This window comes from Prinia subflava, chromosome 16, assembly GCF_021018805.1.
Source record: "Prinia subflava isolate CZ2003 ecotype Zambia chromosome 16, Cam_Psub_1.2, whole genome shotgun sequence".
NCBI classification, from domain to species: Eukaryota; Metazoa; Chordata; class Aves; order Passeriformes; family Cisticolidae; genus Prinia; species Prinia subflava.
This window is the reverse complement of record NC_086262.1, coordinates 7480536-7496866: the sequence shown is the minus strand read 5'-3', so window position 1 is coordinate 7496866 and position 16331 is coordinate 7480536. Positions and strand designations below refer to the sequence as shown.

The following is a 16331-nucleotide window of genomic DNA, read 5'->3' as shown; positions in this document are numbered from 1 at the left end:
TTTCTTCTCTCCCGGGGTGCAGATAGCCCTTTGTTTTGCAGGGATGAGGAGAGGTTGACAGGGGAGGAGTACAAGCAGACGTGGCTTGTGTAGGGCTGGGGCTGGAGCTGGCTGAGCATGATGGAGCAGGGAGCACTGAGCCCCTCACATCACACACTCTAACACTACTGCTGAGGAGTGGGATATCTGCACAGAGAACAGAGCTCAGCACACCCCAGCTCTGATTCCTCTTGCAGCAAAGGCTCTTAGACTCATCCTTGGCCAGGATGAATGGCAAGAGGTGCCTTAAGGAGAAATGGCACAAACCAAGATCATCAGCTAAGGATTATTTCCACCTGAATCTTCTGAAACTGCAAGGCACCAGTGTCAGGGTGACCCCAGTCAGTGGGAAACCCCTCAAAGAAAATGAATGAGAGTTCCTAGCAATTATGCTTCACCAATTCCCCAAAAAAGCAATGAACATGCAACAGGGGAGGGAGGAGGGGGGCAGTCGGAATAGGAAAATGCTGCTAACTGCATTATATTTGCAGTTTTAAATATGACACTTCACTGACTCTAGTAGTACTTCCTGAAGGGAAATTTTCTGAAAGATACAATCAACAGAAAAAAAATGCTTTGTCTTTTCAAATTTGCCTGTACAACCTGTTTATTTTAGCATGACATGTACACCCCAGCTCTGCACTGTCACCGGGAGCAATTTCCCAGCCTTTGTAAATCCTGTCCTGCTGTTTTTCCCAAGTTAAGGCCATGGCTCATAGTTCCTCTGTGAAGTACTTGGGGCGCATTTTTGCCTAATTGGCCTTTCCCAATTTTATCCTCACATGTACTTTGACATTAAACATTTTTCCAGAAGGTAGGGAAAACACAGCAAATGTAGTGGGAAACCAACCTCTCCTATATCAAATCAATTAAAATGATTTTTAAAAATTCACTGAATAATTTGAATAATCCACAGGCTCCTTGACAGCAAACAACATGGGAAAGAGACTCTGCCAGCCCCGTGATTTTCATGTGGACTAGAAAATAAAAAACGTGTCGTTGTGAATTAAGTGTAAGAGAAATTCCAAAAGCTTCCATGATACTCTGCTGTTGATGGGCACCTTGGGAGAGTGAGGGCAGAAATGGCCCTGACTGCTCTGGTCGTGGTGGTGCCCACGGGGAGCAGCAGCAGAGAGGCACCATCAGTGCCCCCAGCCCCAGGGCGAGGGGATGGACCCTGCTCTGCCATCAGTGTCCCAGGACAAGGGGATGGATCCCTGCTCTGCCATCAGTGTCCCCAGGACAAGGGATGGATCCCTGCTCTGCCATCAGTGTCCCCAGGGCAAGGGGATGGATCCCTGCTCTGCCATCAGTGCCCCCAGCCCCAGGGCAAGGGGATGGATCCCTGCTCTGCCATCAGTGTCCCCAGGGCAAGGGGATGGATCCTGCTCTGCCATCAGTGTCCCCAGGGCAAGAGGAGGGATCCCTGCTCTGCCATGAGTGTCCCAGGACAAGGGGATGGATCCCTGCTCTGCCATCAGTGTCCCCAGGACAAGGGGATGGATCCCTGCTCTGCCATCAGTGTCCCCAAGACAAGGGGATGGATCCTGCTCTGCCATCAGTGCCCCCAGCCCCAGGGCAAGGGGATGGATCCCTGCTCTGCCATCAGTGTCCCCAGGGCAAGAGGAGGGATCCCTGCTCTGCCATCAGTGTCCCCAGGGCAAGGGGATGTATCCCTGCTCTGCCATCAGTGTCCCCAGGGCAAGAGGAGGGATCCCTGCTCTGCCATCAGTGTCCCCAGGGCAAGGGGAGGGATCCCTGCTCTGCCATCAGTGTCCCCAGGACAAGGGATGGATCCTGCTCTGCCATCAGTGTCCCCAGGGCAAGAGGAGGGATCCCTGCTCTGCCATCAGTGTCCCCAGGGCAAGAGGAGGGATCCCTGCTCTGCCATCAGTGTCCCCAGGGCAAGGGGATGGATCCCTGCTCTGCCGTGGTCTCCTGGCACACAGGGACAGCCACCACACAGTGTGGGAGGGCTGGAGGGGAGGGTGGCACAGGAGCAGAACACCCCAGGATGCTCCCAGGAATTCTTGCCCCTATGTGATAATACACAAAGAGCAGAACCAAGCAGAGGCATTTTATGGCAAACAAGGCACAGATTTATTGCTCTAACTCACTGGGCAGGTGGCAAAGTGGTGAAGAAAGTTGTCCACTTCCCTTTTTGGTGGGAGTGGGGGTGGATATCCAGCAGGGAGACCACAGCACCCAACCTCAGCAATCCATGCACACAGCTCAGAGGAACATGCACACACTCAGATACACCATGGTTAAGAGCCAAAAATAACAAAAAAAACAAGTCAGTGGAATTGCCTTAGGGAATTGAGCTGAGATTCAGGCAGTGCCTGGAAGGGTAATTGCAAAGTCACTTGTCTGAGAGCACCAAACAGCTGCTGTGCCTGTTGGCCTGGAAGGGTTGGTTGGGTGCAAATCCCTTCCAAATGATTTAGTCTGGCTGCAGCCTCAGCCCTGGATCCACAGGAGATGGAGGCTTTGGCATGCACAGGTGAGAGGCTTCCCTTCCACCTCTGTGCCACAGCATCCATTTCCTCAGTTCCATGATTGGTTTTGCTTCATCTGCACTTAGTCAGCAAGGTGCCAACTACTTTGACTAGGAAGAAAATCCAGAGGTCTCCAAGACACTCCTGTCTAAACATTTTGTTTCTAAGTGGAATTTACATTAGCAATAGAAAACCAGTACTTGGATTTTCTGATGCTTCCTTCAGTATTACTTCTGCAGTGCAACTCTGTTGCCTGTTTACAGGCTGCTGCATAACGCCTGCCCCGAAGAACTTTGGGTTTGCAAACTTCAGAGAAGATGAATTTTTTTTGTTTGTTTGTTTGTTTTTTTGTTTTGTTTTGTTTCAACAAAAACTGCTTTATGACCTGCCTGAAGTAAAAAACTGACTTACTTAACTCACTACTCCTAGGTGCAACTTCTCCATGCAGCTTCCTCCTACATGCTGCATTTTAGGCAAAGAGCTTTTACATGCCCTAGAAATTACAATAAAAAACACAAGCAGATGAGATTATCTACAATAAACACCACAAACCAAAGCAATAAATATAGATGATGCTTTCAAAAGCTTAATCATTTGCTGCCTGCCTGCAACTTTGCATTTAAATGTCACACCAAGTATCATCTCATCTATTTCAGTATGACAGGGTTTGCTGTCCCCCTGGGCAATCTACCAGGAGCCAGCATTGACTCTGTGCCTACTGCAAGATTACACCTTTGGGGAATGCCATGCAACTTGCAAACTCCCCTTCATCTGGCTCCATCCTATTTGTTTAATTTGATCTGTGCAGGAAAAGTAAATTGCTGGAGCTGTAGTGCACCCTTCCCTCCAGCTGCAGCAGCTGAGGGAAGCAGGAAGGTCCCAGCACTGCCAGCCCTGCACAAGGGAGAACTCTCTGTTTGTAGAGCCAATGAACCCAACCACTGATTCAAGAGATACCACTTGTGCTGATGCTGTGCATTATGCTGTGACCCACATTTGGGTTTTTTCAGCTTATAAAATGTTTTATTTAATTGCTCTGCTAAGTGAGGAGCAGCATACATGGGAGAATGGCTTGGAAGGGGAGTGATGGCTTCTCCATGAGGATTTCATAGAAGGCAACACTGGAACAGTGTTGGAAATGAGAAAATGGTTAGTAGGGTCATCCAAAACCAGGTTGTTTCTATCACCTCAGTTAAAGCATACACTGGATCTCTGAGTTCTGACATTGTTTCTTAATGCCATGACCCCATCCTGTCCCTGCACAAACCCTCCACCTGCCACAGGGATGAATTTGGCTGCTAAAGCAAAGGTGGGGAGTGACTCAATTGCCAGGGAGAGGGAGCTGAGCATGAGGAGCCTGCAGGGAAAGGAAAGGAAAGGCACCTGGGAGAGGCAGGTGCCTTCCTAGCCAGATGTGCTGGGGTCCTCTTCCCATCCTGAGCCAGGGATGGCCAAAGCAGCTGGGTGGGAACATTTCCACTCCTCCTGCCAGCCCCCTGCCCCTGGGATGGCCCAGCACCAGGGTGAGGTTACTCCTGTCTGACTGGGGAGGCACAAACTCAGCCCAGCTGAAATCACGGGCTGGCATTCCCCCGTTTCCTGCAGAGCCAGGGTAGAAAAGAGGGCACTGCCACAGGGAGCTGTAGCCCCTGTAAATCTGACAGCCACTGGTCATGCCCCTTTCCTTCCACTGATTTCCATCAGTTCCACCCCTGTCCACCAATGCCATCCCATGCTGGTGGTGGCCAGTACTCCAGCCAAGCCCTCTGCTCTTCCTTTGTGTGTGGGGATTGTGGCATCCAACCTTGGCTTGGCTGCTGGAAAAAAAAAACTCATAAAATAAAAAATCTGTGGCTTTGGGCAAAGCAAAATTTCTGGGTTTGGTTGCACTGAGGATCTCTTCAGATGATTTTCTGTTTTCTGGGGTCCTCATCAGAGATGCAGCTGTGGAAAGGCCCAACCAGTGCTGGCCCAATGCTGCACCATCACCCCCCGGGCTCTGCTCCACATAGGGGCAAGAGGAGCATGATGGACCTAAAATTACCACTTGGATAATTTCTCTGAATTGGTTGGGACCTACTTGGGGTGGCTTAAATCAAGCATGAAGAACATGGGGTGGCAAGACAGGGTGGGCACAGACCTCTGGGGCCCTTCTCTATTCTGCCTCTGGCCACAGCTGCACATACATGGCAAAAACCAGCAAAAGCAAAACCATCTCTCCTATGACAAGGAGACCCAGCACACACCTGGGGTTCTGTGTCCACTCTGACCAGCAGCCCTGGGCTCATTCATGGCTGTGGTGTCCCTGCACCCCAGTCCCTTTGGGAAGGACAGCTTGACTGACCAAGGCCCTTGGAAGGAGTTCTTTTGGCTCCCTGCAGGTCCCATGCTCTGGTAGCTCTGATCTCACATGAGCCCTCCCTCAATGCTGTTTCTCATAACTCCACTTTCTAGCTATCATTTTCTACCCTCACCACCCAAAATCGTACATGTCAGCTTTTCCCATCAGCAGGTTCATGTTGCAATATCAATAGTCTGGGGAACAATTTTTTCTGCCTTTGGGCAGACAAATGCATGGTTTGCTGTGTGGGGTAATCCAAAACCATGGGAACACTCTCCACAGCCCCCCACAGCCCTGTGATCCCGCTGGGACACTGCACCAGGACACAGTGGTGGGATCATAGACTCTTTCCTGGGGTCATGGTGCATCCTGCTCCAGCAGCTTGGCTCAAGGGAGCCAGGGACACCACCTTTGGGACAGGTGGACACCACCTTTGGGACAGGTGGACACCACCTTTGGGACAGGTGGACACAACACACTCTGCACTCCGCAGCCCTGGGTATGCAGCAGCTCCCACCTGGCTCTGACCCAGCCTCTCAATTCACAGGAAATTCAATGACTGGGAACTGTCACCCTCTTTTCTTCAGGAAAACAAAGTTTTTCAGGTTAATACAGGAACAAATGGTGAGTGCTGCAATCCAGTCCTGCTGCTGCAACCTGAAGTCAATGGTCATTCCATAGAGCAGGAATGCAGTGAAGTGGGTTTGTTTGAAATATGATGTTCAGGCTCCCTCAGGCTCCCTCAGGCTCTGTGACACCTTAACGTCACTGAAAATCTGAAAAAATAAATTTAAAAATTGAAGCTTAAATGTTTCTATATTTTCTAAATTCATTTAACAATTTGCACTATTTTAAAGTCTCTAAGCAGGTACCAGCTGAAGCTGGGCTTCCCTGGACTGGGCCATGGGGAGGTGGTGACAGCAGAGCCATAAGGTGCTGCTTCACCTGTGCATGCAGGAGGAAGAAGCAAAGGAAATTTAAGAATCTGGTGAAGAAATGAGTGATTTTGTCAAGTCAGCTTTTTTCCTCACAAAATTTCTGCTGACAAGACCAGCCATGGTGGGAAATATCTATGGGGTTTTGTCTGTTCTCCTGCTCAAGAGTGTGGTGGTTTGAATCCCTCAACTACTGCTGGTTTTGTGATGTTCCCTTGGATGCAGTGAGAGGAACAGTGTGGCATGGCATGGGATAGAGTGGGATGGCATGGGATGGTGTGGAACACCGTGGGACACCATGGGATGGTGTGGGACTCCACACCAGGCACTACAGCAGCAATCCTCCCACAATGGGATTTGTGCTACAGAGCTGAGTAAGTCCTGGTTGAAACCAAATACCCACATGCCAGAAAACACCCTCAGCTACTTCTTCCTTTACAAACAAGAGCACTTTTTTTGTTATTTTCGCATATGCTCAACATCTTGATAAAAGTTTTGAGGTTTTCCTTCAAGTCTTTGACAGCTGGAGCTTGCTGGGACTACTGCTAGTATGGCCAAAGGACATGAATATTTTCTAGCACACAGTTCAGCCCTTCCTCTCCAAGAGCATCCCTGACAGGCCCTTCCCTGAAGTGCTGCTAATGCCCAAGATCCCCCTCCTGCTGGTTGTGGCTGAGCTGTAGCACAGTCCCAGCATGGCCCAGGCACCACTGGGAAAGGAGCCTTGCAGGAGGAGAGGTCCAGGGACCTGCTGGTGCCACGTCATTCCCCATGAGACACCAACACCCAAGGCAGGAGCCTGGCAGACATCCAGCCACGCACATTCTAAAGCTGATCCTGCTGCCTGACTGTTTGTCTTTTCCATTACGGAGACCAGGAAAGCACCAATGGGTGTTTATTTGCACATAAAATCCTGCCTTGACTTTACCCAAACCTTGCAATGCACCTGGTCCAGTCCTGCACACGTCCATGGTTTTCCACATGCAGCACATCACAAACACACCCAACAGTAAATAGAGCCTTGAACATCAAACAGAAATTCTCATCCTCTCATCCCAGTATCTCCTGATCTATCAGTTAGGTGATTAAGATCTGCACGTATATATAGAATAATAGATAACGTTATTCAGCGTATAGAGAAGTCTTTGCCACCATTACGTAATGCCCTTCTTTGGGGTGTCTCACTTCCCACTGCATCCTCTGCTGCACAGGAAGACACCTATATTTGGCAGCTGCAATGGAGACACGGGTCTATAAGAATGGTGCTGTCCGGAGCAGAGAGGCAGAGAGACCCTGGCCACCCAGCCCAGGCAGCACAGGACGTGCTCAGACAGCCGTGGCAGCATGCTCCCCTCACTGAGGACAGCTTTCACTCTGCTCTCCCTGTTCCAGCTCATCTCCTCCAGAGCCGTGAGCCCTCCTCCCCGGCAAATGCTGAAGGAGGTCATCCTCCAGATCCAACAGCTCAACTCACGAGTGCAGGTAACTGCTGCTGCACCTCCCAGCTCTGCTTTGCTTTCTGACCTGTTATTGATGAGGATGATGATGATGGTGATGATGGTGATGGTGATGGTGATGATGGTGATGATGATGATGGTGATGGTGATGATGGTGATGATGGTGATGGTGATGATGGTGATGGTGATGATGATGATGGTGATGGTGATGATGGTGATGGTGATGATGGTGATGATGGTGATGATGGTGATGGTGATGATGGTGATGGTGGTGATGATGATGATGATGATGATGACGATGATGATGATGTTCTACAGTATCCAAGCCCAGGTATCAGCACTGCCACCACAGTGCTGGTGCCAACCTGGGTGGTGGAAGCCCTTCCCACTGGCCCAATCCACTCCACCTGGGGCACCCTGCCCTATTTCAGCCTAGACTTTGTGTGATCAGCACTTGACTTGGTGGTACAAGCAGCTCCTGGGTCTGGGTCAGACAAAGTTTTCCACCTGATGTTAGGTCCTTTGCAGAAAAAAGTGCTGAGGAACAAGAAAACCTTCTGTGCCAGGGTGACAGAGGCAGCTTGGGGACATGGACATGGGGTCTGGGCAGTGTGAGCTGCCAGGGGGTCCCTGCTCTGCTCCCACTGAGCACACAGGGAATCTCCTGCGCCTTCCCAAACAAGTGCTGTGCAAACCCAGGTCCTGTGTCCGGGAGCCTGTTTGGAAACAATTTGCTGAAAGATAGATCTCAGTGCTGGCAGCACCAAGGGTGCATCCACACCGTGGCCTGCTGTAGAGGGATGGAGACAGGATGCCCCTTCCTGGGAGAGGGCACAGCAGATGACTCCTTGGGGATCATAATTGTGGTCTAATAATGACAGTCCCCTAACCATGGCTCTCCCTTGTGTCGCCTCTCCAGGTCCCCTGCAATGACACCCGAGTGGCACAGGTTCCCTTCACCAATCCAAAGGTAAACACCTATGCAGAGATAGGCAGAAAAAGCATTTATATTTATTATATATTTTTATATATTTGTTATATATATATTTTTATATATTTATATATATTTTTATATTTTTATATATTTATAATATATATTATATATATTTATTTTTATATATTTTTATATATTTATATATATATATTTATTTATTTATATATAAATCCAGACACAGCCAGGGCCCCATCCCCACTGGGCACAGCCTGAGGCAGCTTTACCAGTCACTGAGGGGCTGCTCAGTGCCAGCTGCTGGGGTGAGAGTCCAGCTCCATGCCCACACCTCTGCCCCCCAGCCGTGGGGCACAGCTCAGGTCACTGCTGTAACATGAAAGCAGGTTGGAAAGTCACTGTGGGACCTCCTGCCAGTCCTGAATAAGCAACTTCAGCTTCGTTCAGCCACACGGTTCTAACCATTCCCCTCCGTGTTCCCCAGCTGCCGGAGAAGGAGCTGCTGTGCCAGGCAGAGCTGGCACTCGCTGCAGTCACCAGGTGCAAGGAGACCTACCAGCCCCTCACCACCAACCTGAGGCGCCTGCACGGCAGGAAGGTGAGCAGGGAGAGGAGCAGCACTGCCCTCCCCGTGCTGTGCCCTGCGGCCCCGGCCCCACGGTGCCACCTGAGGGTACCGCAGGGCTGGGCAGGATTTGTTCTCTTGAACGGGGCCGGAGCTGGGCACTGCAGACGTGCCAGTGCTTCAGGGTAATCTGCCTCTGTGGGAAGAGGGGGCAGCTCCCACCAGCCCCAGCCACATCAGCCCAGTGGTGGTGGGAGTCACTGCTGGGCACAGGGGCCGGGGGCTTGTTCTGAGCACAGGACAATTCCTGACCTCCCGGGCCGGCATCCTCACCGCTCTGCGTTATTTGCTGAATTATTTATGAGGCAAACAAAGCATCTGTCTGGGCTGGGAGCCTAGCTACCCACCGACCCAGCTGTAACGTATTTACTCTTTTCCTTCCCCAGAACTGCCTCCTGAGCGATGAAAATGAGATCTACCTGCGCCACTTCTTGCCGGCGCTGGGGAACTTCACGCAGGGGCTGTACAGGCGCAGGGGCTGGCCGGCCGCGCAGTGAGAGGGCACCGCTGCCAGCCCGGGGCCCCGGCATCTCACTGCTGCTAGCTCCAAAATAGGTCTTGCCGAGTGGATTTGCTTTGTTTTGTTTTGTTTTTGCTCCTCGTTTCGTGCACTTCCTCAGCCCTGCTCCAGCCCTCCTGAAGCCGAGCAGTCCCGGGTGCTGCCAGGGGATGTCTCGGTGGGCATCTCCCAGATTTTCCAGGTGCCGAGTGTTAGATGTCACTCAGCCTTAGCAGGAGAGGTCCCGTTTGTACAGGGCTGCCCTCAGCTCTGCCCTGCGGCCCCGCTGGGATGGGAGAACCCCGCTCCGGGGGAGGGATGCGGGAGCTTTGGCGAGCCGGGAGCAGCAGAGCAGCCTGGAGCAGCTGCCGAGGAGCCCAGCTCTTAACTCATTCATCTGCACCTACCAAAACCAAAACCAGATTATCTGCTTCCTGTTCCCCTTAGTGACGGGAGGTTTCTTCACAATCATCTCCTCTTCCTAAAGAGATCAAAATCTAGGCTGAAATGATGAAGTTTTCACGGATGTGTTGCTAAGTGCAGCTGATGCTCTCTGTGTGAGGGCCAGGCCGATTTCTGGGAGCAGAGCTGGGGGCGTGCAGCATCCGAGAGCAAAACTGGGAGGGGAAACTGGTCTGAGGGGCTGGGACTGTCACTGCAACTTCAATGTGTCTCTTCTATTGTAGGTGGCTTTAAGTTATTAATACTGAAGACAGGAGAGTCTGTAGGATAACTTTGAATCTAATGGGTGCTCACTGGCATCATACTTCTGAAGTTTATTTATTATTATATGTTATTTAAATAACTTATTTTTATAGTATAGTGTAACCTAAAGATTCAAGACCAAAAAGTCCTGGCTGTTGAAAGCTTTTCTTTGCTTGGGACTCAAAATAGAAAGGAAAAGCCAGTATTCAAGGTTTATTTTGAAATTACATGGTAGTTCTGTGAATACAATCATATTTAAAATACTGCTACCTCATTTTAGGGAACTCTTACTGTCTGATTGCCTTTGCACAACAACGAATGAACATGTGCTGGTTTGTAATTTATTGTTCTTCTATTTAAAATGCTGGTATTATGAGAGTTAATATATTCAAATTGCCATGTATTTGAATGTCTTCATTTTATTATTTTATTCATATCAACTATACACTGATTTTATTGGAGTTTCCCTGGGCTTCAGCAATAAACGATTGAGTTAAGAGCTCTTGGTGTCCATAGTTCATGCTGTCAATTCCTCTTACCTTCAGCAGTTAATGAGGGGCATTGGGGGAGCTGCCTCCCTGGTCAGGAATGCTGCATTTCAGGGGCAGTGTACAGTAAATGTTCCCACTCTGCTGCAGGGAGCAAGGCCTCAAGGAAGGGAAAGCACCAAGGAACCCACCTGGCCTGTGGCTTAGGAAACTGGTGAAAGGAAGGGCTGGAGGAGGAAGGATGAGAGCCTTTCTTTGAGAGAGGGCCTTGTGCATGGGGCCATGGTGGAGGGAGGGGGTGAAGGCTGTGCTCTGGGGGCAGGGGGTGGGTGAAGGGGGAGCCAGAAGGAGCCAAAGTGGAGCTGCAGGCAGGGAAGGCTTGTCTGATGGGAGAGGGAAGGGATGGGGCTGGCTTATGGACCAGAACCTGCTTGGTGCCAGCAGAACACACCAAACAAATCCACCAAATAACTGCTGGAATTGTTATACATGCTCTAAATGCATGTAACAAGGGCTCAGCTGCAGCCTGGGGACTTGCCCTGGATAAACCCCAGCACTATCAGCACCAGGCATGGCAGCAGCAGAAACATGAGAACAGAACATGGACAACACCCTCGGGCACAGGGTGTGACCCTTTGGGATGGTGCTGTCCAGGGCAGGAACTCCATGACCCTTGTGGGTCCCTTCCGGCCTATTCTGTGGTTTTGTGATTCTGTGATCCCTGCTGCCATCAGCTGCCAGTCACCACAGGCAGGATGTGACAGCTGGGCAAACCCTCAAGGCCTTGACTCAGTGGCTGTCCTGGAATCTTTCTGGTTTGACACAAAGAGGGGAGAGCTGAGCTGGTGGCTGTGACTCCTGGCAGAGCCCAGGCTCAGTGGCCATGGGCACATTGATGCCTGAGAGCCTGGGCAGGATCCCTGTGGGATGGGAGATGCTTCACAGAGCCCAGGGAGCTCCAAGAGGTGAAAAACTGAGGACACATTTGTGAATCAAGCCCCTTTCTGTGGTAGGGAAACAGGGCAGGTTCATCCCTGGGTGGTGGCTGGGATGAAGGCACAGCCAGGGCTCCAGGAGCAGTGGGGACCCCGCTGGGACTGTAGCTGTCCCTCCAGCCAGTGATGGGGTCCCACTGCCATCAGCTCCATCCCTCCCTTGGGAAAGGATGTGGGAACCTTTTCATTTGCTGTTGTGTTGGATTATTGACCCTGGATGGATGTCAGGGTCCCACCACAGCACCCCTGTCACCTCCAGCTGGGCAGTGAGGAGAAAACATAACAAAAGGCTTGTGAGTCAGAGTAGGGGCAAGGGAAAAACAATCAGCAATTACTGTCATAGGCAAAAAGGATTCAGCCTGCGGGAAAATTAGTTTAATTATTCAATTTATTGTCAATCAAATCAGAGTAGGATAATGAGAAATAAAAACTAAACCCTAAAACACCCTAACCCCACCCATCCCCTCCTCCCAGGCTTAACTTCACTCCTGATTTTCTCTTTCTCTTCCAGCTGCAATTGTGCAGGGTTTTTCCCCATGGCACTGCCACTGTTGCCAATGATCTGGGCCTTGTCCAGCAGCAGGTCCCTCTTGGAGCAAATGGAGTTGGCTCCATCAGGCACTGGGAAATCTTCCAGCAGCTTCTCACAGAACCCAGCCTTGTATCTCCCCACTATCAAAACCTTGCCATGCAAACCCAACGCAACTGCTGACTTTCTCATCAAACAGTGATGCAGTTTTCCACCATGATTCAGCCCAAGCAGAGCAAAGGTTAACTTTTTCTGTGATTTGGGCATTTTCTCTTCACTTATTCCAGTTTTAGAGCTTTCCACCATGATCACTGGGGAAATCCCTGGGTCTGCAGGATGGGGCTACTGCGTCCATCACCTTCTCCAGCATCACTTCTGGGCAGGGATTCTACCACAACCACCACTCATCCCAGGCCAGTGGGACAGCTCTGGGCATGCTGGTGAGGACCCACCATCCCTGGAGGCCATGGATGCAGCCATAGAGCTGGAGCATGCTTCCTTACCTGCTCTCCATAACAGGGAGGTAGGAAACAGCACAACTCTCCACTGGCAAATCCCTCACAAAAACTCTCCACTGGCAAATCCCTCACAAAGGTCTTTTCTGTGTTGGTGACTTCACCTAACTGCATCCGGGGCATCTCGGAACCAGACAAACAAAATTACTCTCAGTCTGGCTACTACCGGATTCACCAAGTGCTCACAAGTTGTTATCTGGTGGCAAGTTGCTGTTTGAGTTTTGAGAAAAATCCCTATTAGTTATTACAAAACTCCCAAGTTTCCCAGCTCAGCGTTTCTCGGTGCCATTTCCTGTGGCGGTGCCGGCTGGTGGGGCTGGCAGAGCCCATTGTCTGAAAACTCAGGCTGGTGTTCCCCAGGCAGGGCAGGATGGACAGGGCAGGCTCCAACTCCCTGAAACGCTGGGGTAGGGCCACAACCCCCAGCTGCCCAGCAGTGACACAGCAGGACTGTCCTCACCTTTGCCCTGCACACAGCCCTGCAGATGCCACACTGCTCTGGGGTTTGGTCAGGAGGGCCCAGGTCCCTGCAGCCCCCCGGGCTGGTGCCCTGCTCCTGCCCAGGTTTGTCCCCACACGGCTCTGCCACACTTTCTGTCCCTCCCCGGGTTCAGAGACTCAGGGACGGAAATCAGTGTGCAGATGAAGGATGCTTTACGTGATCTGGAGATATTCAAATGAAACACGATAGAGGAGCTTGCAGGATACTAAAAGGAAAATAGAAAGTGTTGCTATTGGAGTGTGCCAGAGCAGTGGGCTACCCAGTTTAACCACTTCCAGTTCATGCTGCAGAGAAAACCTTGAGATATGGAGAAACAGATAATCCCCAAACCAGGCAGCCTATATTCTGTACGTGACCTGACTCCTGCCACTGTCATCTTACAATGGAAATTTCATAAAGCAAGATCAGAAGAAAATTTTGACTTGCACAAAAAAGAGTTGTTACTCTCCTAATCGGGAGCAACTTTGGAAAGTGCCTATAAGGGAAAAATAAGTTTTTCCTTCTGGTTCAGCAATTTTACGGTAATAAATTGATGTGCTTCCTCCAGAAAGGTGCACACAGTCACAGATCACCAAACAAGCCTGAGACTAAGAGCTGAAGGCTCCAGCCAAAGCAGGCCATGGTCCAGGTCCAGGTCCTGCTCACCTTCCTGATGCTGTCAGCCTGCCTGGGCGACGTGGTAACTCCACGGGTACACGCACTACGGACCAACATGCTGAAGGAGAGCATCAGGCTGCTGGACCAGCTCCAGCAGATGGAGGTAGGGCTGGCTGGTGCTTCCCCCACTGATGGGAGGGACAGACTGTTTCACCAGGCTCAGAGGGATGGATGCTGAGCCAGAGGAAGATGATGAGCTCGGGTTCACCGTGCTCCTGGGGCCTGGTGGGTGGATGGATGTGTGTCTGTGTGTGCACACCAGGGTGGGTCCGTGCTGTCTGGAGCCTGATTGCTCCTCTCCTTTGTGTCTTTGTAAAGGTTTCCTGTAACAAGATGAATGTGACAAATATTTTTGAGGATTATAAGGTAAGGAAAAACCCAACCATATAGCCCTGATGGGTACAGGGAAGATGCTGGGGAGAGAGGGCAGTGGGAGGCAGGCAGGAAGCCCAGGATCCTGCCTGTCCTGGTGTGATGCTGTGGAGGAGCAAGGAGCCCACTGTGAGCCCCCAGCACAAATGTTGGGCTGCCCAGCTGGTTCTCAGCACGCCCAGTGCCCTGCACAGGCACCCTCACCTTCCCACACCCATCTCCACCTCCAGCCACAGCAGCACTGGTGGCTTCTGGCCACCCTGGGGACAGGGAGAGGCCAGAGGGAGGGCAGGGATGGGCACCTGCACCTGGGCAGCAGAGGTTTCAGCTTTTCAGAGAGGGGAACATCTCCCTTTGCCATGGAGTGCAGGCAGCAGCTCAGATGCCTCCACACACCTATTGCATGGTGAGTGTGGGGTAGACACTGTATCCCTCTGTAGCCCCTTGTCTGGGGGAAGGCTCTGCAGTTAGCACAAGATTTAATGGCAGATAATAAGGCCTCTTTCTGCTCTGAAAACTGCTGCCTAAGCCAAGCTGCCCAGCCCCTGAGTTCCTGTTTTCACGGAAAGCCCATGCCCTCACCTCGTGCCACACCTGGTGGCATCCCTGGGGTACAGCAGCCTTCACTGGGGGCTGGGGCTCAGCACCCTGATCCCCTCTGCCACAGGGAGCAGCCCTGGCACTGAGAGGAGATGCCTGAGATGCTGCACAGCCCCACACTCACAGGTGCCCATGCTCGTGGGGATGGACTGGTCACTTGTTGGAAGATACTGCTCAGGTGAAAGCTGAGATGGAGCAGGCAGCACTGGGAACAGCCCCCGGGGAAGAAAGTAATTTTTATTGCCATCAGCACCTTATTTATTAACCCCTCATCCACGTATCTCTGCTGTCTCTGTATCTCAAAGCCACTAATGAAGGCAAACTCTTCCCAGGTGCTTCTGTTCTCCTCTGCCTGCTCAAACCAGCTTCACTCCCAGGGAGCAGCAGCTTCACAGGGCCCCACACCTGCAGCAGGAGCAGGAGCAGATGCTCCAGCACTGGGAGCCCGCTGCTGTGCCACACTGCCACAGCTTCTGCCAGGGGCTGATCCCTCCTCACCAGGAGGGATGGGAGCAGAGCCAGCTGTGCACAGAACTGGGAAGCTTCAGGGAGGCTTTGGCACCTCAAACCACAATTTTCACCTATCCTTTAGAATAGAAATCTATTATTTGTAGCGTTTTAATCTGCTGCTAATAAGCCATGACTACACAAGGGTTTCTAAAAAAGTCATTTGTCTTTTCTCAGAGAGGTAACAATATGGAGACATTATGCAAAGCTGCCACAATTGCTCAGGAGGGCCAGAGCTGCCACAGGTACCTCGAGGGCGTTTACCACAACTTGCTCAGCCTGGTCTGGGGGAGAAGAGCAAGGCACAAGGTGAGGCGCAGCTCTCCCTGCACTGCCCACAGCCCTCAAGCTTCGCCCTTGGTCTTCATTTTTGTTTTATTCTCCCACCACTGTTGGCAGCCCAACCCAAGCTGCAGAATCCAATCCCACCCCAGTGAGCTTTTTAACAGTCCTTTTTTCCCATTCCAGAAGCCATGTCCTGTGGCAGCAGGCAGCACCACCTCACTGAAGAATTTCCTCAAGGAATTACATCAAGTCCTTCAAGAAGAGTATAAGAGTTCAAAGTGAAAAAACACTTCGTTTTTAAACTATGACCCTATTTTTCAAAGATTATGTATAATAATTCCTTAAATAAATGTATTATTGGACTACACGTGCTGGCATTGCATAGTACATTACAAAAGGCAACATTTAAGAGACTTCCAAGTTTATGGGAACAAGGGTGATGTGGCTAGGAATTGCCAAACCTGTTCTGCTATGGAATTAAGCTCATGCTGACACAAGGAACACAGGTCTAAGCAGAAGGAAAAGCCCAGGAGAAGGCAGAGGGAAGATGCCAGGCCACAAGCTGGGAACCCAAAAGTACATGCTCGAGCTGCAGAGGGAGAAATCAGGCCTGGAACTAAGCAAGTTCTCTCCTGACTTCACTTACAGCCTGTATTGAAACAGATCTACATTCATGGCACAGCTCTGCGTGGCCCAGGAGTGAAGAGGCCAGGACTGTGCAGGGTTTGGTTCATGCACCAGCTGAGTCACAGCACTCTGGGGAGCTGCAGGCCATGGAAAACCTGGTACCTCTGGGCTGAGCAGCCACAGGCACTGCCAACCAACAGCTCACA

General features: G+C 51.1%; 1 protein-coding gene across 1 annotated transcript; it reads left to right on the top strand.

Moving 5' to 3' along the window:
• The first annotated feature begins 13696 nt into the window (after positions 1-13696).
• On the top strand, positions 13697-15780 carry LOC134559276 (interleukin-4-like). The gene is made up of 4 exons (XM_063413883.1): positions 13697-13837; positions 14053-14100; positions 15391-15522; positions 15685-15780. Exons 1-4 carry the CDS (start codon positions 13697-13699, stop codon positions 15778-15780), a joined length of 417 nt encoding a protein of 138 aa, XP_063269953.1.
• Positions 15781-16331: the final 551 nt, after the last annotated feature.

What these genes read in the sequence shown, in the direction of transcription:
- LOC134559276 (XM_063413883.1), top strand. Translation starts at nt 13,697, where the DNA reads ATGGTCCAGGTCCAGGTCCTGCTCACCTTCCTGATGCTGTCAGCCTGC. An exon ending in ACCAGCTCCAGCAGATGGAG is followed by an intron (nt 13,838 to 14,052) that starts GTAGGGCTGGCT and finishes GTCTTTGTAAAG; the next exon opens with GTTTCCTGTAACAAGATGAA. An exon ending in GGAGAAGAGCAAGGCACAAG is followed by an intron (nt 15,523 to 15,684) that starts GTGAGGCGCAGC and finishes CCATTCCAGAAG; the next exon opens with CCATGTCCTGTGGCAGCAGG.